Consider the following 17,940-nt stretch of genomic DNA (forward strand, 5'->3'; position numbering starts at 1 on the left):
TACTCGACGCAAAGAGAGAGAATCCTGACATTTTTCAAACGCGCGTAGTAGGGAATAGAAACGTGCTATTTTGAAACTATAATTATTATTATTATATTAATAATATATAACGAATAATAGAAATCTTGTTTGTGTGTCTCTTGTCCGTTGCTTTTGATCACTATTTACTAAAGTATACATTTTCTTTATGTTTAGTTCGATGCAACGAGTTGTACGGCCTCCTTCTTGTGATGCAACATATAATTCAATCTAATAATAAACAATATTCAAGCATCTCGACGAGTACGAACTTTCTCTTTTTAACATCGACAGAATACTAAACGTTATCTAAGTTCACTTGAAACAGGCGAACAAGTTCTCAACTGGGTGTTGAGAAAATATTTCTTCTTATTTCGCGTAACTGTAATTCTCGTACGGTAAATCTGAAAGGAAAATTTGTATAGTTTTCGTATACGAGATATATATTTAACAAAAGTCAGATATAAGGATAAAAGGATCCGTACTTACAACATATTTATTTGTAATATTTTAGTAATATACTCCTTAGTGTAGACATATATTTATATCGTATGGCAGCATATTATTATGACGCTTTTTTTCAATACAGGTAAGGTAACTGACAGAAGGATTCATGTTTTTATTTAATCGCGGTTCGGGAAACGACATTGTTAATTTCACTTTCTTTTTGAAGCTTTTGTTTACATTCGTCATTTCGTGATTACACGAATATGGTTTTTGCGTTAATTCTTTTCTCTCTCTCTCTCTCTCTTTCTCTCATTCATTCTCGCTTGTGCACGATTCACGCAGCTCCCGCTCGCTTTCGCGTCAAATCAAAACTCCTTTGCAGTCGTTTCTCGATAACCATGGATTTACCAATGCTATGATAAATCCATCAAGGATTTCTTAGTTTTTTTATTTTTTTTAAATTAACCCCAATTATAATTGTTTATTAAGTGAATTTAGCTCATTTATCGCAGGCGTTACACGCTCATCGACCGCACGTGCGAACCGGAATTTAATTATAATAATAATAATAATAATGATGATAATCATAATAATCATAATAATAATAATAATGATAAATAATAATTTAATTATTATTATATAGTCGTATATTATGTTCGTAACATTATTTCATACTTACTCGCCTAGTTAAAATATCAATATACATTATAATATACTCTAGTAACGATAATGCAACGTCATTAATTTATTATACTTTGCAACTTAGAAAAATAGTCGTGGCCTAAACGTGATCGTATCTCGCGACGAACAAAGATCCGCCCGTATTAGGATTCCCTTTTTAATTGACTAGAATGATTCTCTATATACACACACGTATATATATATATATCATTTGTGTTCTTTATTTTCATGAAATTGTCGATTTAAGAGCGGTAGCGAATCTTTCGTTCGTCAGATTAGATACAATGAAGATCGAAGATACAAGATACGTATTTCCTTTCCCCTTTTGTATCTAAGTTTCTTCATTGCACCGGAGGACAACGCGGTTATCGGCGATTTAGTTTGTTCGAATTAATTTCAATCGTTATTTGTGGAATGGGTCGCGCGATTCGATCACGGCACACAATATAATCTATAAAAACAATTAACGAAACAACGGTACTCTATTATTACCCATTTGAAATTGTTACCTTTTTTTTTTCTTTTTTACTATACCTAGAGTTGAGTTATAAATCGGACAACAACGATCACTCTCTCATTGACTTGTCGTGTCTTCTTGGAGACTTTAACGCGCCATGCGCAACAAGCGCGCTCTCTTATCCTTTGGTTTTTTCTCTCCCTCTCGTGCTTCTTGTGCTTTCGGTTCGATGCGAAATCGCCGTTATTTTCTATATATAAGCTCGTTTCTAAATAACAATGATAAAACAACAACAACAAAAAAGGTTGTAGGAAGGAAGGAAGGACACAAGTACTTTTAAACCCCATCTCCCCGTTTTTCCGTAACAAAGAAACGTTAGAAGAAGAGAAAAAGGAGAAAAAAAGGGGAAAGAGGGTAATACAATAAACAAAACCTATGTTGGAACGATAATAAGGCTGAACGCTTTCAACTTGAAATCGTTCTTTCGTTCGTTCGTTCGTCGTTCGTTCGTTCGTTCGTTCATCGTTTTTGTTCTCTTATTAACGACTGACGCATACATAACATACATCACGCACTCTTTATCTCTGATAAATAAATGTTCCTTCATAAATTGCTTTTATTTTTATTAGTGCTTTATAAATAGTCGGAACGGTTCGCATAAGCGGTCGGTTGACGCGACGACGAGCGCAAGCCGGCGTAAAAAACGCATCATTACAACGCTAATATATCGACACACTACTATAGTTTGATAATATCTACTGGCTTGATATAGCAATCAACGATAGTCGTCTTTTTTGTCAATTTTACTTTTTTTTTTATCTTTTTCTCTATTACGCGAGCGCTAAAATGTGGCAACTAACCATAGATTATATTTCGTTATGTGCCACTTATAACGCTCTTCTTTCCTTTTCTTTTTTTAAATGTATGTATATATGTGTGTTGTGTGTTATGTGGTGTTGTGTGTGCTGTCAATTATCGAAATCTTCTTATTGTTAGATCCAAGTACAATTGTAAACGTCAGGTCAATAATATTTATCTAAAGGCAATGATATTTTAATCTCGATTATTGTGTAAATACTGATGGATATTAACTGTCGCTATTTCACGTTGCACCACTTTCTATAATTCTGTTAACGATTTCCTTAATATTTATAGCTCTGCATTTCCAATATATATATATTCATATGTTTTCCTCCTCATTTTTTATTTATACTAATATCTCACTCGCTCGCGTTCCTTTTCTTTCTCTTTCTTTTTCCTATTCTTTTTTCTTTTAATTAAATACATATTTATTATATTTATAGACTTAAAATTCTCAATTTTCTAACGATACTTAATCGTCCGTTGACATCATTTGTAATTCTTTCTTTCTAGTTTTCTTTATTTTTGTTTTTTTTTTACTTTTATCTCACAGTATACACGAAGAAGCATAGTAAATATTTTATTTTCTTGGCGTCGATTACACGCGCGTAAGATTCCGAGCATTTGTTGTTTTGCCATACGCAAAAATGAAGGTCGTGAAAGAATAGCAAAATTTTATTTATAACGTGTTGCTGCGTTAAATTCAAATGGAAAGTCCTTCGTAATATAATATATCGGAATCGTATAAATCGTTTTCGCGTTGTAATAAAAGCTGTGTGATTTTTATTCGATGAACAGTGTATGATACAATGAAAACAGTGTTCCAAGTTTGCATTTAATACGTTGCCTTTTTTTTCTACGATGGTGCAGGTATTTTTATTCAATGATATATTGTCACAGGGGATGATGATTATTTCTTAAAAATAAAAATTACATTTTTGTACGTATTTACATAGCACGTTACAAAAGAGAGACACTAAATACCATGTTTGTTTTTTGCGAATTATAATCAATTTGATTATAATAATAAGAAAGAGGCACACACAAGTTTACATGCGTTTAAATTAGCGATATTAAATATTTCATTATAAAAAAATTAATTAGAAAGGATTTAAAAAAATTGTCAACATGTATTTATGTAATTTATTAATATTATACATAATATTATCATCCGGAGATAATAATAAAACTATGAGATCATTCGGTACGAGATTGAGAGAAAGACACGACACGACACGACACGGTACGACACGACACGCTAGCTCTTTCTTATTACTATCGAAGTGTCTCCAAATGAAATGATAACGTTTCGTTGTGTTAGGTGGTGTGCATATTTTAATGAATCGAATAATCGATTAATCTTGAATAAAATATAACAGCCAGCCTAAAAGTTCAACGTATCGTTCGAATTTTATCGTTCCTTTTAAAAATGTCTCGTAACGCGAAATTGTCGTGCAAACGATGGCAATGAAACTTTAACGAGTAATTCAGATGCTGAGAATTGATTTATCTTGAAAATATTGCAAATACTAATTTATGTTTGTTGCCAGTTGTGTACAGCACCATTAGGAAAATACGTCTACGCGTGTTATATATATAAATATGCACTTTGTCATTCGTGCAATGATAAATGGGATATGTCAAAAGGGAAATGAAGACATGATCGTGCCCGCTTCTTCCTTTTTTTTTTCTTTTCGATTAATTTATTATTGCCCTTTTATCGAAATCTTACGGATCGGAATTGTAATGTTTTCAAATGACAAGAAAATGAAGAGAAAATAATTAGTTTTGATCTCGTTAGTTCGACGCCGATATGCGTTTTAAATTGAAATGTGGATTAAGTAACTCGTGGTATATTATGGCAAAAACTACGACTAATCCTACAAGCGTGTCTTTTTTTTTTATTGTTTATCCTGACCGTTTAGAAAGATTATTCGTTTCTAAAATATTACTAAAAAGTAAAATTTGATAGGAGGCCAGTTGGATATTTTTGTAATTTTACCCTCGCTAGGATAAAAAGTATTTATTATTTCCTAGGCCTGTCTTTTTCGCCCTAATTCATCTGTGATATGTAGGATCATACCTGTGTATATGAAAGTATCAGGGTGACAACTATGATTTATACAAATATATCTAATAAATTGATACTACCGTTCGACGTAACGATGGTGATATTTAAACTAACACAAGTATTAAAACTTGATTGACGCTATCGCGCGGAACAATGTAACAACAAATAATAACAGTTTGAAACATTGTAAATATGCACGCAAAGATGGACAAAATAAAAAATAATTTTACGTTAAATAAGAAGATGATTTAAATAATAGCTTAAATGTTTCATATGTGAAGATATGTGTGTGAACAATCTTGTATGATGGATTGATGCGCGCAACTGATTCTTGATAATTCGCGCATTATTATGATTATAATGTGTACTGACAATGGAACATATTCCTCTTTTAATTTCAATCGATTAGAAAAAACAGAATAATACAAATTTCACATTATTGGACAAAAGATAATTGGACAAAGATAAATATGTTCCTTTGTAAGTAAAAAGATCAATTAGATGCATATTTCTTATTTACAAGCCGACTTTTCAATTTTTCAATTTTGTTTTCTACTTTGCTATTATATTTTAACTATGTACATTATGTGTGTTTGCGTTTAGTGTTTAGTGTTAGTGTGTTTGCGTGTACCCAGTTGGTCACTTGGAATACTTAACCTTTGCTTACCACACTTGGTCCAAAGGACCCAGACCTTTTTTGTAACTTGAGTCATTTTTCTCAATTGTTCAACTTTGGTAATTTTTTAAACATATTTAAATTTAATTTAAAGCTATAAAACCTATATAGTCTTTTAAAGTAAGTATTAAAGGAGTCTCAAAAAAATGTTGAAGTAAATCTATGCAATAGTTTCTTTTTTATAACGATTTTTCTCGCGGTGGTAAGCGTGTTACTCCAGCAAGGATGGTAAGCAAAGGTTAAGAAACGCGTTTCAAGAAATAAGCCATCCTCTATTTAGAATTCGTCAAAAATCTTACATTTCTTATTATCATATTTTCTGTTTTTTTTTTCTTTTTTTTTTCATTATGAAATCTTTGTAACGAGATTTAATAATGCCTCTATCCGTATAGATATACTTATATACATATTATATAATAGTAAATCTACTATGTGCTTGTTATTATCCGTTTTAATGTTGTTAATGTTGTTAAGGTTGTTATTATCATCGAAATGAATTAGATTAAAAATATGACTTTGGTTTGTTTCGGTGAATGGCTAATCTACAATCGTCGCGTTCGATGCGTTTGCCTCTGTGCATTCGTATTCTTCAATTTGTCGGAAGAATGATGGAAGAGCAACGTAAATAATCATAGCTAACGATAAGAATCGTCTAAAAGTTTAAAAAGGAACTTGTAAATCGAATACGATTCGTTCGGTGTTATTTCGAATATTTATTCGAATTATTATTATTATTCTTATTGGCATTTTGTTGTTCAAATCCTTGCTTTTTGGATTTTCTACTTTTCTACGTAATATAGGCTCTCTCTCTCTCTCTTTCTCTCTCTGCTATTATTTATCAAATAACAATTACATATTATATGTGAAGTTTGACAAATTTTGGTTATCTCTTATTCGATTTGCCTTTTGAATTTGATATTATTTTTTCGTCTCTATCATCGCGACGATTCCGATGTGTTTTGAGAAAAAATATTGAATTATAATTATAATTGTTTACGTATGAAATATCTGCTGGATCAACGCGCGGAAGAAGAAGTACCTATATAAAAGTACCTATATAGGGTTTCCATTCTAACTTATAGAATAATCATTGCAAAACTTTTCATTTTTTTTTCTCTATCTCTCTCTCCCTATTATTCCTCATCATTTGGGTGAATTTTTGTTTCATTAGAAAGTTTTCAATATGACAAATATGACAAATGTGACAATTATGACAAGTATGGTCCATCGAATAGGTGTGTATTGTTATTGTAATGTCATCAAATTCGACGACGCCAAAAGCCTGGCTTCGTGACTGTATTTGAACACACGTGTTGAATAATGTAACGATATATAAAAATAGAGAGCAAATGTAATATGCTGGACCGCGTATCTTTGCGTGTATATGACGGTGTATAATTGTGTGTGTGTGTGTGCGCGTGTGTAAGTGTGTGTGTAATATGGTTTGCATTATAGTTTCAATGAAAATCTAATGAAATGGTATAACGATTAAATACGAAAGTTAGCGATAACGAACAGTCTCTCGTATTATTTGTGCCCTTCCGAATCAAACTCGGATTTACTTGAACGATATCGATCGTGTTTATGCGCTTTTCTTCATTTTTCTATTTATACGAGTATAGTAAAACGCCAATGAAATTTTATATTAACACGGTATAAAAAAGATACGTTAAAAAATTCATTACAATAGTAATAAAAGAAAGTGCGTGTATATATGTTTAGAGACAAGTTATATAGACGCAAGCAGCCAGTCAGGAAACCAAGCCTTCGCCTTCGCCTTCGCCCTTATACACGAAGGGATTACGCTGTTATATCTGCAATCACGCATTTGCAAAGTGATCAAGGTAATGCACCTCTCATAGGTATATATTAACTATATAATATGTCCTTCGTTTTGCAACTATTTATCTTGTATTCTTATGATATTTTCTCGGTGATTGCATATCTCATTTTTTGTTTGTTTCGCAACGTGTACTCGTTTCGAAATAATTCATTAATTAAGTAAGTAAAAAGATCAATAAATACATACTTCCTTCGTTGTGAATACGCAGCAATCAACGATATTTCTTTGTACAATAAAGCCTTATTATAATTTATTTATTATAGTATTACGAGCACTTTCCTTCTTTCTTCCGTTGTCTTTTGCTTTCCTCTTTGATTTTTTTTTTATATTATATTTCTAATTCTGCTTCCTCGCGTTCGCATTCGTTCGGGAACACCCTAATATCGGACCGATCATCGTCGTTTGTCAAAAAACAATAATAAATTAAAGATCATTATTTTGTCTTCCTTCCAATTAATTTAACAATTTCGTGTAATAACGAAAAAATAATACACTTTCGTTTTCTCATCTTAAAAACGATATGACGACTCTCGAAGGAATTTCTCTGGATCTTTATTTTATTTATTTATTTATTTATTTGTTCATAATCCATAAACTATGACGATTCGTAGGTTAAAAGTCGCGATTGCTCGAAGTGTAATTATAAGAAAGAGGAGAAATCACTTTTTCTTGTTTTTTTTTTCTCTTTTTTTTGTCCTTTTTCTTTTTCTTTTTTTCCTTTTTTTTTCTCCATCGATTTACGAGCCTCTAGTCAAATCCTAGATCCTGTCGAGCGACGCGTATCGGGCCTCCTTAATCTTTTTAATTTTAATAGATATTAGGTATAACAACAGTCAAGTTATATAAAATTACGGCAGTGTGCTTTCACGTATAATAATTAATATTAATCGCTTGCTCTCTCTCTTTCTCTCTCTCTCTCTCTTTGAACCTATACATTCGAATTATTTATTTTATTACTAACCATAAGAATAAAGTCAGGACGACGAGGAACGCTGGATACCATTTTTAGAGAGCAATAACATCCTTCGATATACCGTTTTAATATGCTATAAGAATAAATATAAAATACGGTGAGAAATATTTTGCCATGCTATCGTTTCAAAATAAAATCAATGAACGAGTATATTATTTTTTGTTTTAATCATTTTTTTCTCCCTCAACAGAAACGGATAATAATACGTTAGAATGAACTGAGGATGTGGCAAAATTTGTTTTATCCTTAAAATAAGGTCAAAGAAAAAAGTACCCGGCATTTCCTCGCTCATGCAAGTAGAAAAAACGATAGGCAGTCATACCGATTGGATGAGGGCTGGGCTTTAGCCGCGCGGGACTATGAGGGGGGGGGAGTTAAGGGTTTGAAAGGGTGTCTGTCGATACCAATAAATTTATGCGCTTTTTTTAATGATACACACTCATTGTCAAAATCTATACAATGTTTTTTGACTCGACGCGCATATTCGAAAGAATTATTCTCATTCTTCGCGTCGTCGTATTGAACTAACCCTAAGCGGGAGAAAAACCGGATTTTTTCTGTAACCGGTAATAGGATATAAGTGTCCTGCGTACTTCCCCCTTTACGTTTATACATAATATCAGTGCTTTATATCCCGTACGAACAAGGACACCAGCGAACAATAGATACTACCTACATTATAACGTATCGTTTAACGAGTACGAACTTTTAACTTATTTTTATCTATGCAATTTACGATGCCAAATAGGTTTCATATTTTGGAGATCTCTTTTTTTTCTTTTTTTTTTCAACTTTTTATCTATATCTTTTATCACTCAGCCGCTCATCCACTCTCATTCTCTCTTCCCACTCTCTCGCTCTACTTGTCTTTTTTCCTTTTTTATTATATATATATATATATAGTTTTACAATTTTAAATAAACGATAATACTGGCTATTTTTTCATTTTTTTTTTACGTTTAAAATTATATATATATATATATATATATATATATATATATATATATGTTATATGTATATGTGTATGTAAATATTATTTAATCGGAGCGGTTTATTCGCGTAATTATTATCGTTTTTTTTTTTTTGTATGAATTCTCACACATGTAGCATCGCATTTTATTATCTATCGTTTTACTTTGTATTCCATTTCTGCATAGAACGCGTCGCGATATTACCGATGGTGATCTTTTTTGTGTACGCGTGTGTACGTGTGTGTGTGTGTGTGTGTTGTATATTTTCTATATGTGCGATGCAGGCACGTTTGCCCACGCTTTTGGCTGATTCTTTTGTATGTTTTTTTTCAAACTTCTCATCCTTGATATAGCATGCGCGCGTAATCTTTTCGACATCTCTCTGTAGCGGCCCTTTTTTATATTATTTTTTTATTTAGTATGTATATATTTGTTATTTGTATTATTTATAATATGTATATATATATAGATCTATATATAAATACTATATATTTATACATAATATATAGAGCAGTTGTCTGTTTGTTGTTTGTATACGAGGGCTAACTAACGCTACAAGTAATAATTTTTTTATCAAAAGCACATGTATATCGTGACTAGTCTACATATGTATATATAACATGTGTATATATAGTATATTGTATATAAACCGACCATTATGTATGTCACATTATTTTATTATTTCTTTTTTGCTCACACTTTTTTCCTAGGATGTCTCTGTAGAGTATATGTATATATGTTTATGTAAGGGTGTGCGTCTGTTTGTCCGTCTGTCTGTCTATTTGTCTGGATTTATTTGCATATATACCTATCGTAATGCGTGGCTAGAGTGGGGAAAGCTTTGCATTCCTCACATTGGGTTAATCATTTCTTTCGTGCTTTATCGAACTCGTTGTCGTCGAGGCAAATTTTGGTTCACGCACGAACGATAAGAAAAAAAAATTACGCTCGACGAAGAAGAAGTAATTACCATCCAGTTTTTTTCCATCGCTCGTGTCGTCGAAAATAACAAAATTGCGATTTTTAAGAAAATTAGATCAACAACTAAATCAAACTGATAATCGCAAGGTATAGAAAAGAAATGTCTTCATGTGTGAAATTACGATTACGAAATATTAGTACGTTTTTAAACGTCCTAAATTTCTTTATTGTATGTCACCATTTATTTGTAGTTTCGATAGGCATACTTTATAAGCTTCACTTCTCGCACGATTCTTTGTCCTATTTATTTATTATTACAATAGAAGAGATCACGAAACTGCGTGAATTTCGAGGAAAGTTTCCTATCGAGCTAGGAACGTCGGTTTCATTGTTTAGTTGGGAATGAATATTCGCGATGGTCCCACAGTTTACTTCAGCATTTTCAAATTGCTTTGACGATCGTCTAATTCGTCGAATATCCTACATTGATCTTCATATTTTTAATTAGTAATTGTACGATGTCGTCTATTGTAATTACGTTAATACGCATTAGATCGATTTAAATATCGCACGTGCCTTTTTAATCCTTTCATATAGAAGCAAATTGATGATGAAGTTAGAAAAGTGAAAAGTAGATCAAATATATTTTTTATATTGAAATACAAGTTGACAAAACCAACAATGTGACACTGAATTTTTGATATATAAAGAAGATAAGGGTTTTAGGCAACGTGCGATCGCGAATCGGTTGAAGAGATCATCGACGAGGGAAAGACGATCGTTGAAATTGTCGAAATTGTCGAAACCGTCGTCGACTCGCGAATCGAAAGGCCAGAAAATATCAGCAAAGCCACGGTCTTGTTTTATTTCAATATTTGTATTTTTTAGTTTATATTATATGGTCAAAAAGAAGCATGACTCTTTTATTTTCTTTCTCTCTCTCTCTCTCTCTCTCTCTCTCGCATTGATTCTTTTTACTCACTGTGCACCACAATTATTGGGTCGTTTTAGGAAGTAGTTGTTGTTGTTGCTGCTGTTGCTGCTGTTGTTGCTGCTGTTGTTGTTGTTGTTGTTGTTGTTGTTGTTGTTGTTGTTGTTGTTGTTGTTGTTGTTGTTGTTGTTGTTGCTGTTGTTGTCGATCGTCGTCGCTTGCCTCGACGTCTCCTTCAACATCTTTTTCGGGTTCTTCTCCGATATGACCTTCTTCCGTGTCGAGGCTGCTTGTAGGCGTGATCTGTTGTTCGAAAGTACCCTGACCCGGACCAGTTGTCGCTTCTTCGACCTTTTCAAATCCCAAACCCCCCAGGAGGTTCTTGTCAATCGGCTCTGACGAGGCTTCCGAGTCCTCACTGCTAGGTGAACCGGGAGACGAGACTATCACCTACGCAATCGACCCCCGAAAATGTTTCTCTTATTTCATTATCTTTCCATCATCCATTTTTTCCTTCCTCAAAAGACGACCAATATCGATATCCATACAATTTTTATCATTTATTTCATCAACATGAGAGATTTCAAAAAAGAAAAAATTGAGAATTAATCCCACTCCTTGCAAAGGAGTCTACGTTTATCTGTAAAGTATATCGTTACGATCTTTTTGCCAAAAAGGAACAAGATAAAAAAAACAAAATAGTAGAAGACTGAACTCTGCCCAACTGTTTAGAATAATAAGATATCGTTTGTAATGCTCCTTCGAAGATTCCAATTTGTAAAATCGGAAATGGAGCAACAATTCGATTGATAGATCGTAGATAGCAAAGAATCGATAGGACGAGCGCTCATTCGCTTAAATATTTTCAATCGAGGATAGCTATGCTTTTAGGATTTGCAGTTTATACGACGTTTATACGATAAATGCGATTTAAAAAGTGAGTTGCGCAAAGTCGATCGATTCTCCGACATCTGAAGTGAGCCATGCACGTGATAGTAAAGTAATTAGCGGATGAATATGAATGAAAATGATCATGGTGATAATAATAATGACAATAACAACAACGATAACAACACAACGACAATAATAGTAATAATAAAAAATAAAAATAATAATAATAATAATAATAATAATAATAATAATAATAATAATAATACCTGTGCAAGAAGCGGCGTCTCTGTACTGTTAGCGGTTTGGTAGAGCCGGCAATTTGCGCTTGCTCTGAAGAATACGTGCCCAAACGAAAAAAGATAAAGAAGACAACGTAAATCGTCACTATAATCGAAAACGTCGAAACTATAGACGCAAACGGAAATCATAGTGTCGCGCGAATAAATTGATATAATATTTTGTTATTTTTTAATGCGGACACAACTGAGACTCGTACAGAACTGACATCGAGACATGCACGAAGGTATTTTGCATAAACACGTAAAGTATGCAAAATAAATCAGTGATCTAAAGTTCGCGTAAAAAATGTTATGCGAGTGATTCCTTACAAATGGATGTATACATTTTGGTGCGCAGCAGCTAAATAAATGTGAGTATAAGAACATTTTGCAAAGCGAGTGATTTAAGATTATGGTATACATGTACATATACGTAGACATATGTAGACATATGTACAATAGTTTAGTCCATTGGTCTCACATCTGAGATAGATAGATATTTACACGATAGTTTTTATAGCCTACATGAGTGTACAAGAAATAATGTATCGAACGGCATAAAACGTTCGCATGCGCGCTAAACAATATGAGAACAACACAGCGAGAGAAGAAAAGAGAGCGAAAGGAGTAGTAGTAGTAGTAGTAGTAATAGCGTGTATAGAAAGATCATTGGTAATTATCGTGCTACTGCGCTCCAAACAGATTGCGATAAATCGTCGACGGAAAATCGTCCAATGATTTAAACCACTTAATTTTGGACTAAGTACACAAGCTTTATACGATAATGAAATGATTTGTCTTTCTTTAAACGCTAAATGATTCAACATTTATTCGAATCTTTATAATATTTCGAATGAAATTCGTAATGCGTTTGCGCAGCTGATTTACGGAGCTGATTCAGTGCCAGAAAATCGACCTTTTTCTTTTTTTTTCCTTTTTTTTTGTTTTTTGTACTAGGTACTATTATTTTAAACATGATTAACATTTAATACAGCCGAACACATCGACGTTAATTGTCTGTGCAACGCACCTGTCGAGGCTTGATTGGTGGCGGTGGAGGAGGACGAATGGAGGGTGCGAGGGCTTCGGCTACTGTAGTTTGGGGTGGACGATGAAGTGAGGGTAGCTGCTGCCAAAGCAGCCCTGTTCGTCCCAATGTTCCCTGTACCTGCTGTTGCACCTGTTGTTGAACCTGCTGCTGCTGCTGCTGCTGTTGATGATGTTGTTCCACTTGTTGCTGACTGTTGCTGTGCTCGATTGCTGGCGTAACTCGAGGAAGCGCTGAACCGACTGAAGAAGTCTTCCGAACTGTCTGTGAAATGAGTGTCTGATTACTCGGCTCTTATTCGTTCCATTGCTAAATTTCAACAATATCGTGGATTAAAAGAAAAATAATTCATAACGAATAGAAGTAAATGATATCATTACCTGACTTAATTGGCCATATTTCCAAAAGATATTTTAATACGGCAATCGGTTGTTGGAAATCCAATGGTGGGCCATTTTCTTCGGAGTGTAACATTAGTACCGGTCCAAAACAGACAGCCAAACTCGCTGGTGACATTTTGTTACATTGAGAAACGACCATTGCCAAATGGTCTAACAAGTAAATTAAAGTACACTGCAATCGAGACAAGTAATTGTTTTAGATGATTATAGATTGAATACTATATTATTATATGTATATAGGCAAAAGATCCTTTTGATTTATCGATAAATGTTTATTCGACTTACTCTGTTAACTTTTGGTAGGCAATCCAATATACTGAACATAAGTTTAGCGTTGCCTTGCGGATCGTCGGGCAAACAAACGGCCAACGCATCGACCATCATTTGATAAAGACATTTTGTAAATAATGGTTCCGGAAGTTCTCGTAAGTAATCTTTCAATACACCTATAAAAAAATCGGATTTGTTTTAATTTTGTTCGATTAAAATAAAAATACTTTGCTTTAAACTTACCGGTAATAACGTTTATATCTGGTACATTGTCAGGTGACAGATTGACCGATCGTGCATTTCGTTCAAAAGCTTCTCTTAATATTCTCTTTTTACTAGCCGACCCACAAAGTCTGTATAAACCTGTAACGTATAGAAATTCGAAATGTGTTTCTATTACTTATCTTGATTGGGACATAAAATTAGTTAATGTACAGACCTATAATATCGAGGCCTCTCCTTTCGACTTCCTCGACACATCGCCAAACAATTATTGGTACATTTGGAACTCCCATTGCTAGTGCCGTGGAAACACCACCAGGAACTCCTCCAGTCTTTGACTCTCGACTAACCTGATATGTAGCATTCAAATCCGATTGAATATAACGGGGTTTTTTGAATATTGCGATAATTAGGCTAATGTAAGGCATATAATGAAACTTACAACGGTATCGAGATCAACTCCGAACAAAGGTGCTACACGAGTAGCAAGAGATATAACTGGTAATCCTCTGCGTCTAAAGGTCTGCTGGGCATCGGTATATCGCAGTCTTAAATAGATTGTACCTCGAGGTTCGACTTTAACGGCCAACTGATGCACCGCCGCTTCTTTAAGCAGAGTAGCCAAGTGTACGGATCCTTTGTAACAGAGTTTGTGCCGGTATTGTGGGTCCCAAGAATAAACAAGCAGATCCAGCTGCCGATTTCCTACGAGATCCAGCTCGAAGGTTTCGTCCCAATCGAACATCAAATCACCCGTTCGCACGACAGTTCGTGCTTTGTGTACTCTGTCACATTCCAGTACGCAATATAAGTCTCTCAGGCCACAACTAGCTGTTAACCAATTAATAATATTTGTAGAATAATTCGTAGACATATATATCTATCTATATATATATGTATATATATACGTAGGTTGGAACTTAAATAGTGGCAACTATTTATTCACAACCAATACAAAAGAGTTACATGTGTGCACCTGTTACTGTCCTTCAAAGTAGTCACTAGGGTTGTGTAGAATCCGTTGCCAGCGATTTGGAAGGCGTAGTATACCGTTAGCAGAGCCTATTCTGTTGATGGTATACTACGCCTTCCAAATCGCTGGCAACGGATTCTACACAACCCTAGTGACTACTTTGAAGGACAGCAACAGGTGCACACATGTAACTCTTTTGTATTGGTTGTGAATAAATAGTTGCCACTATTTAAGTTCCAACCTACGTATATAGACAGCATTAGTTAATATTTGTTCGAGCTAATCTTTTGGCATACCTAAATTAGGCTGACCCGATGGCGTAGAGGGCGTAGTTGCTGCCGAGGAGGTTGTAGTCGAACGAAGGCCACGTCCTGCCAATAGGTGTACCCAGAGCAATCCACTGACCCCACCTGCCAGATCACCACCGCTGGTTTCTCCGAGCGAACTCAAAAGGGAACTGGTCGAGCTCGGAGTACCCACCGTCGGTGGCTTTTCTATCTTATACTTGAGGAACTCTACAAAAGTGTAGAAAAAGAATAGAAAAGATGATTGCGTTAAAGTTAGATAATCGCTTACCTGCAGGATTAATATCTAGCAGTCTTTGATCCTGAGTTCTGGTAGGTGTAGGAGTCGGTATACTTCTCGTAGATTCAAGGTCTAATAAATTTCTAATTCTTCTAACAGACGTAGTTCTTTGACTCGCAGAGCTTCCTAACGACGGCTTTTGACTGGTCAAGGAGGAACGTGCGCTTGTAGCCACCGATGCCGGCCTAGGATTGCCTGTACCCCGATGACACGTCGAACTAATCGCCGTCGATGCTCTTAAATTTGCTAAATTAACTTGTTGCGCCGACGCTGACCTCGTTGAGAGTCGATCCAACGTACTCGAAAGTGGCCTGTACGCTCCATAACTACCATAATCGCCCTAAGATATAGATTAATGATAAGACAAACGTTGAAAACGTTTCCGCGTCGATCGATTAATGAAATAATTTACTTGATTGGCTGCTGCGTGAATATTTTCGGCGCTATAGGTATAACGAGGTGGTCGGTTCGTGGTTGCTCTGATTTGTTCGTACAGTGCACTTGTGCTAGGAGTTCTGCTCAGCCACGCTCGATATTCGTCGGAAGTGAATACGCTAGGGGACGATGGTATCCTACCTGCGTATCAAGAAGATGTTTTTCTCATGATTTTGCTATTTCTTTTATTTCATATAGTTACCTCTATCCCGTCTGATCGAAGGCAATTCTGGAGCCGATAAAGCACCGTCGCTGTCTTCCTGATCTATCAATCCCGATGCTACAGTACTGAGACCTGACCTGATACCTGGCTGTTGCGGCAACGTTCTACCACTTCGAGGTAAAGAGTTTGATCTTAATCCTAGAGAAAAAGAACGATGCAAAAATATATATATATATATATATAGAGAGAGAGAGAGAGAAAGAAAGAAAAAATAAGGGATTATTTAAAAATCAATTTACCCGTCATACCCTGACCAATTTGCGATCTTGAAAGCGTAGCAAGATGCGATACGGCACTGCTGGATGGTGGATTATTCATATTATGTCTATAATAATAGTAGGCAGATTTAGGTGAACTCGAGCAGGTAGCCTCGGTATCGGAAGCATAATCCAAAGATGGTCTGTGCCTTCTAGTTAGAGTACCAACTGGATTTCGTCTTGGTGTAATCGACGGCGTGTCGGCTTGCGTTCCGTATCTAGTATTATATCGCAATGCTGATGTTCCTACATAAAAAAGGTAACAATTGTTCTGACCACCATCCTTATGAATAATGAAAATAAATTTAATATCCTATATACCTGATTTTAAACTCGACCTGAGAAGAGTATGACGAGCTGGCATCGTTATGCTAGCGTAATCGACCCGTGGCAAATGTTGATCCGAACCACTTCTGGGAATCATTCTTCCACTTCCGGTGTGCTGAGAATAACCATAATGAGATGACTGAGCTTGACTTGACAATCTTCCTGCGACCGATTGCATTCCGCCACCAGTGGACATTCGGCGGCCGTCGTTCGAGGGCATTACTGGCCCGGTATAGAAGGAGTGTACCTATTTTGTGGTACCATATTACATCTCTCTCTCTCCCTTACATTATCGACATGTTACAAATTATTTATTGGCATTTATTTCAAACCTCGAACTATCGTCAACTTGGAAATATTAAGGTCGAATAGATTATCTATTGAGAAAAGTCTCGACAATAGAGGTGGCAATATAAATATATATATATATTTAGAATTGTAGTTGACGATAATCGAGCTTCGATGTTTCCCATTGAACAATTTCATTGACACTATGATTGGTCAGCAAACGCTATGAGTAATTGTTGCACCAAATATTATATATAATACGCAAGAAAATGAGAAATAATTGAAAGACGAGCGATCAATCATAATGTCGAATGAATGAATGAACGAACGAACGGTTACGGATAGAATGAGACGTAAAAGATATAATATAATGAGATTCAAAATGCAGCATGAGAAAGAAAACGATAGAAGGAATGCACAGCAAGCATATGTACGAGGCAACAAAAAGAGAAGAGAGTAGGGTTTACGTTACAAATATATAGCTGTACCCGTACGCGACATTTTTGTTTTTTTTTTTGTATTTACATTTGGTATCATGACAATGATCGGACAAACGTATGCATCGTAATAATGGAAATGTTTATACATAAAAATACAGTGTCACATTGTTACATGGTATTATTTTGTGTGTTGTAAATGAAATAATATGAGAGGAAGGAGGAGAATAATGAAAAATGGCCAATGCATACGTTTGTTAATGACAATAATGATCGAGTAGAAATATAAATATATGATGACTCGAATTTTCGTGTCGCGTACAGTACGAAAAATTGCACTTATACCTATACACAAGTCTAGATATGAAGAAAGAGTTAGTGTTGTCTTTACCTTCGTAAAATCCTGGTTAATTTCAATGTAGCATTCATTCATAGAACCGATTAGTTATATGAAA

General features: G+C 34.7%; 1 protein-coding gene across 11 annotated transcripts in view; it reads right to left on the reverse strand.

The window, feature by feature from the left end:
- RhoGAP100F (Rho GTPase activating protein at 100F) overlaps positions 1-17,940 on the reverse strand; it is a 31,282-nt gene that overhangs the window by 1,052 nt on the left and 12,290 nt on the right. For 3 of the 11 annotated variants that reach the window (XM_015325356.2, XM_089173215.1, XM_015325352.2), the window contains exons 9-22: positions 17,877-17,888; positions 16,755-17,007; positions 16,416-16,679; positions 16,156-16,314; positions 15,931-16,094; positions 15,510-15,858; positions 15,230-15,448; positions 14,403-14,791; positions 14,178-14,310; positions 13,982-14,101; positions 13,754-13,914; positions 13,448-13,640; positions 13,050-13,327; positions 501-11,300 (exon numbers count right to left, since the gene is read on the reverse strand). In XM_015325356.2, coding sequence (XP_015180842.2) covers positions 10,914-11,300; positions 13,050-13,327; positions 13,448-13,640; positions 13,754-13,914; positions 13,982-14,101; positions 14,178-14,310; positions 14,403-14,791; positions 15,230-15,448; positions 15,510-15,858; positions 15,931-16,094; positions 16,156-16,314; positions 16,416-16,679; positions 16,755-17,007; positions 17,877-17,888 — 3,081 coding nt within the window. In that variant the 3' untranslated portion in view covers positions 501-10,913. Of the gene's footprint in view, positions 1-66; positions 423-500; positions 11,301-12,007; positions 12,072-13,049; positions 13,332-13,447; positions 13,641-13,753; positions 13,915-13,981; positions 14,102-14,177; positions 14,311-14,402; positions 14,792-15,229; positions 15,449-15,509; positions 15,859-15,930; positions 16,095-16,155; positions 16,315-16,415; positions 16,680-16,754; positions 17,008-17,876; positions 17,889-17,940 lie in introns of those variants that run through there. The other 8 variants (XM_015325355.2, XM_015325362.2, XM_015325360.2 and 5 more) reach the window with 8 other exon arrangements.

Source organism: Polistes dominula, unplaced genomic scaffold (genome assembly GCF_049000335.1).
Source record: "Polistes dominula isolate Pdom_NZ unplaced genomic scaffold, Pdom_raw_medaka scaffold_35, whole genome shotgun sequence".
Taxonomy (NCBI): domain Eukaryota; kingdom Metazoa; phylum Arthropoda; class Insecta; order Hymenoptera; family Vespidae; genus Polistes; species Polistes dominula.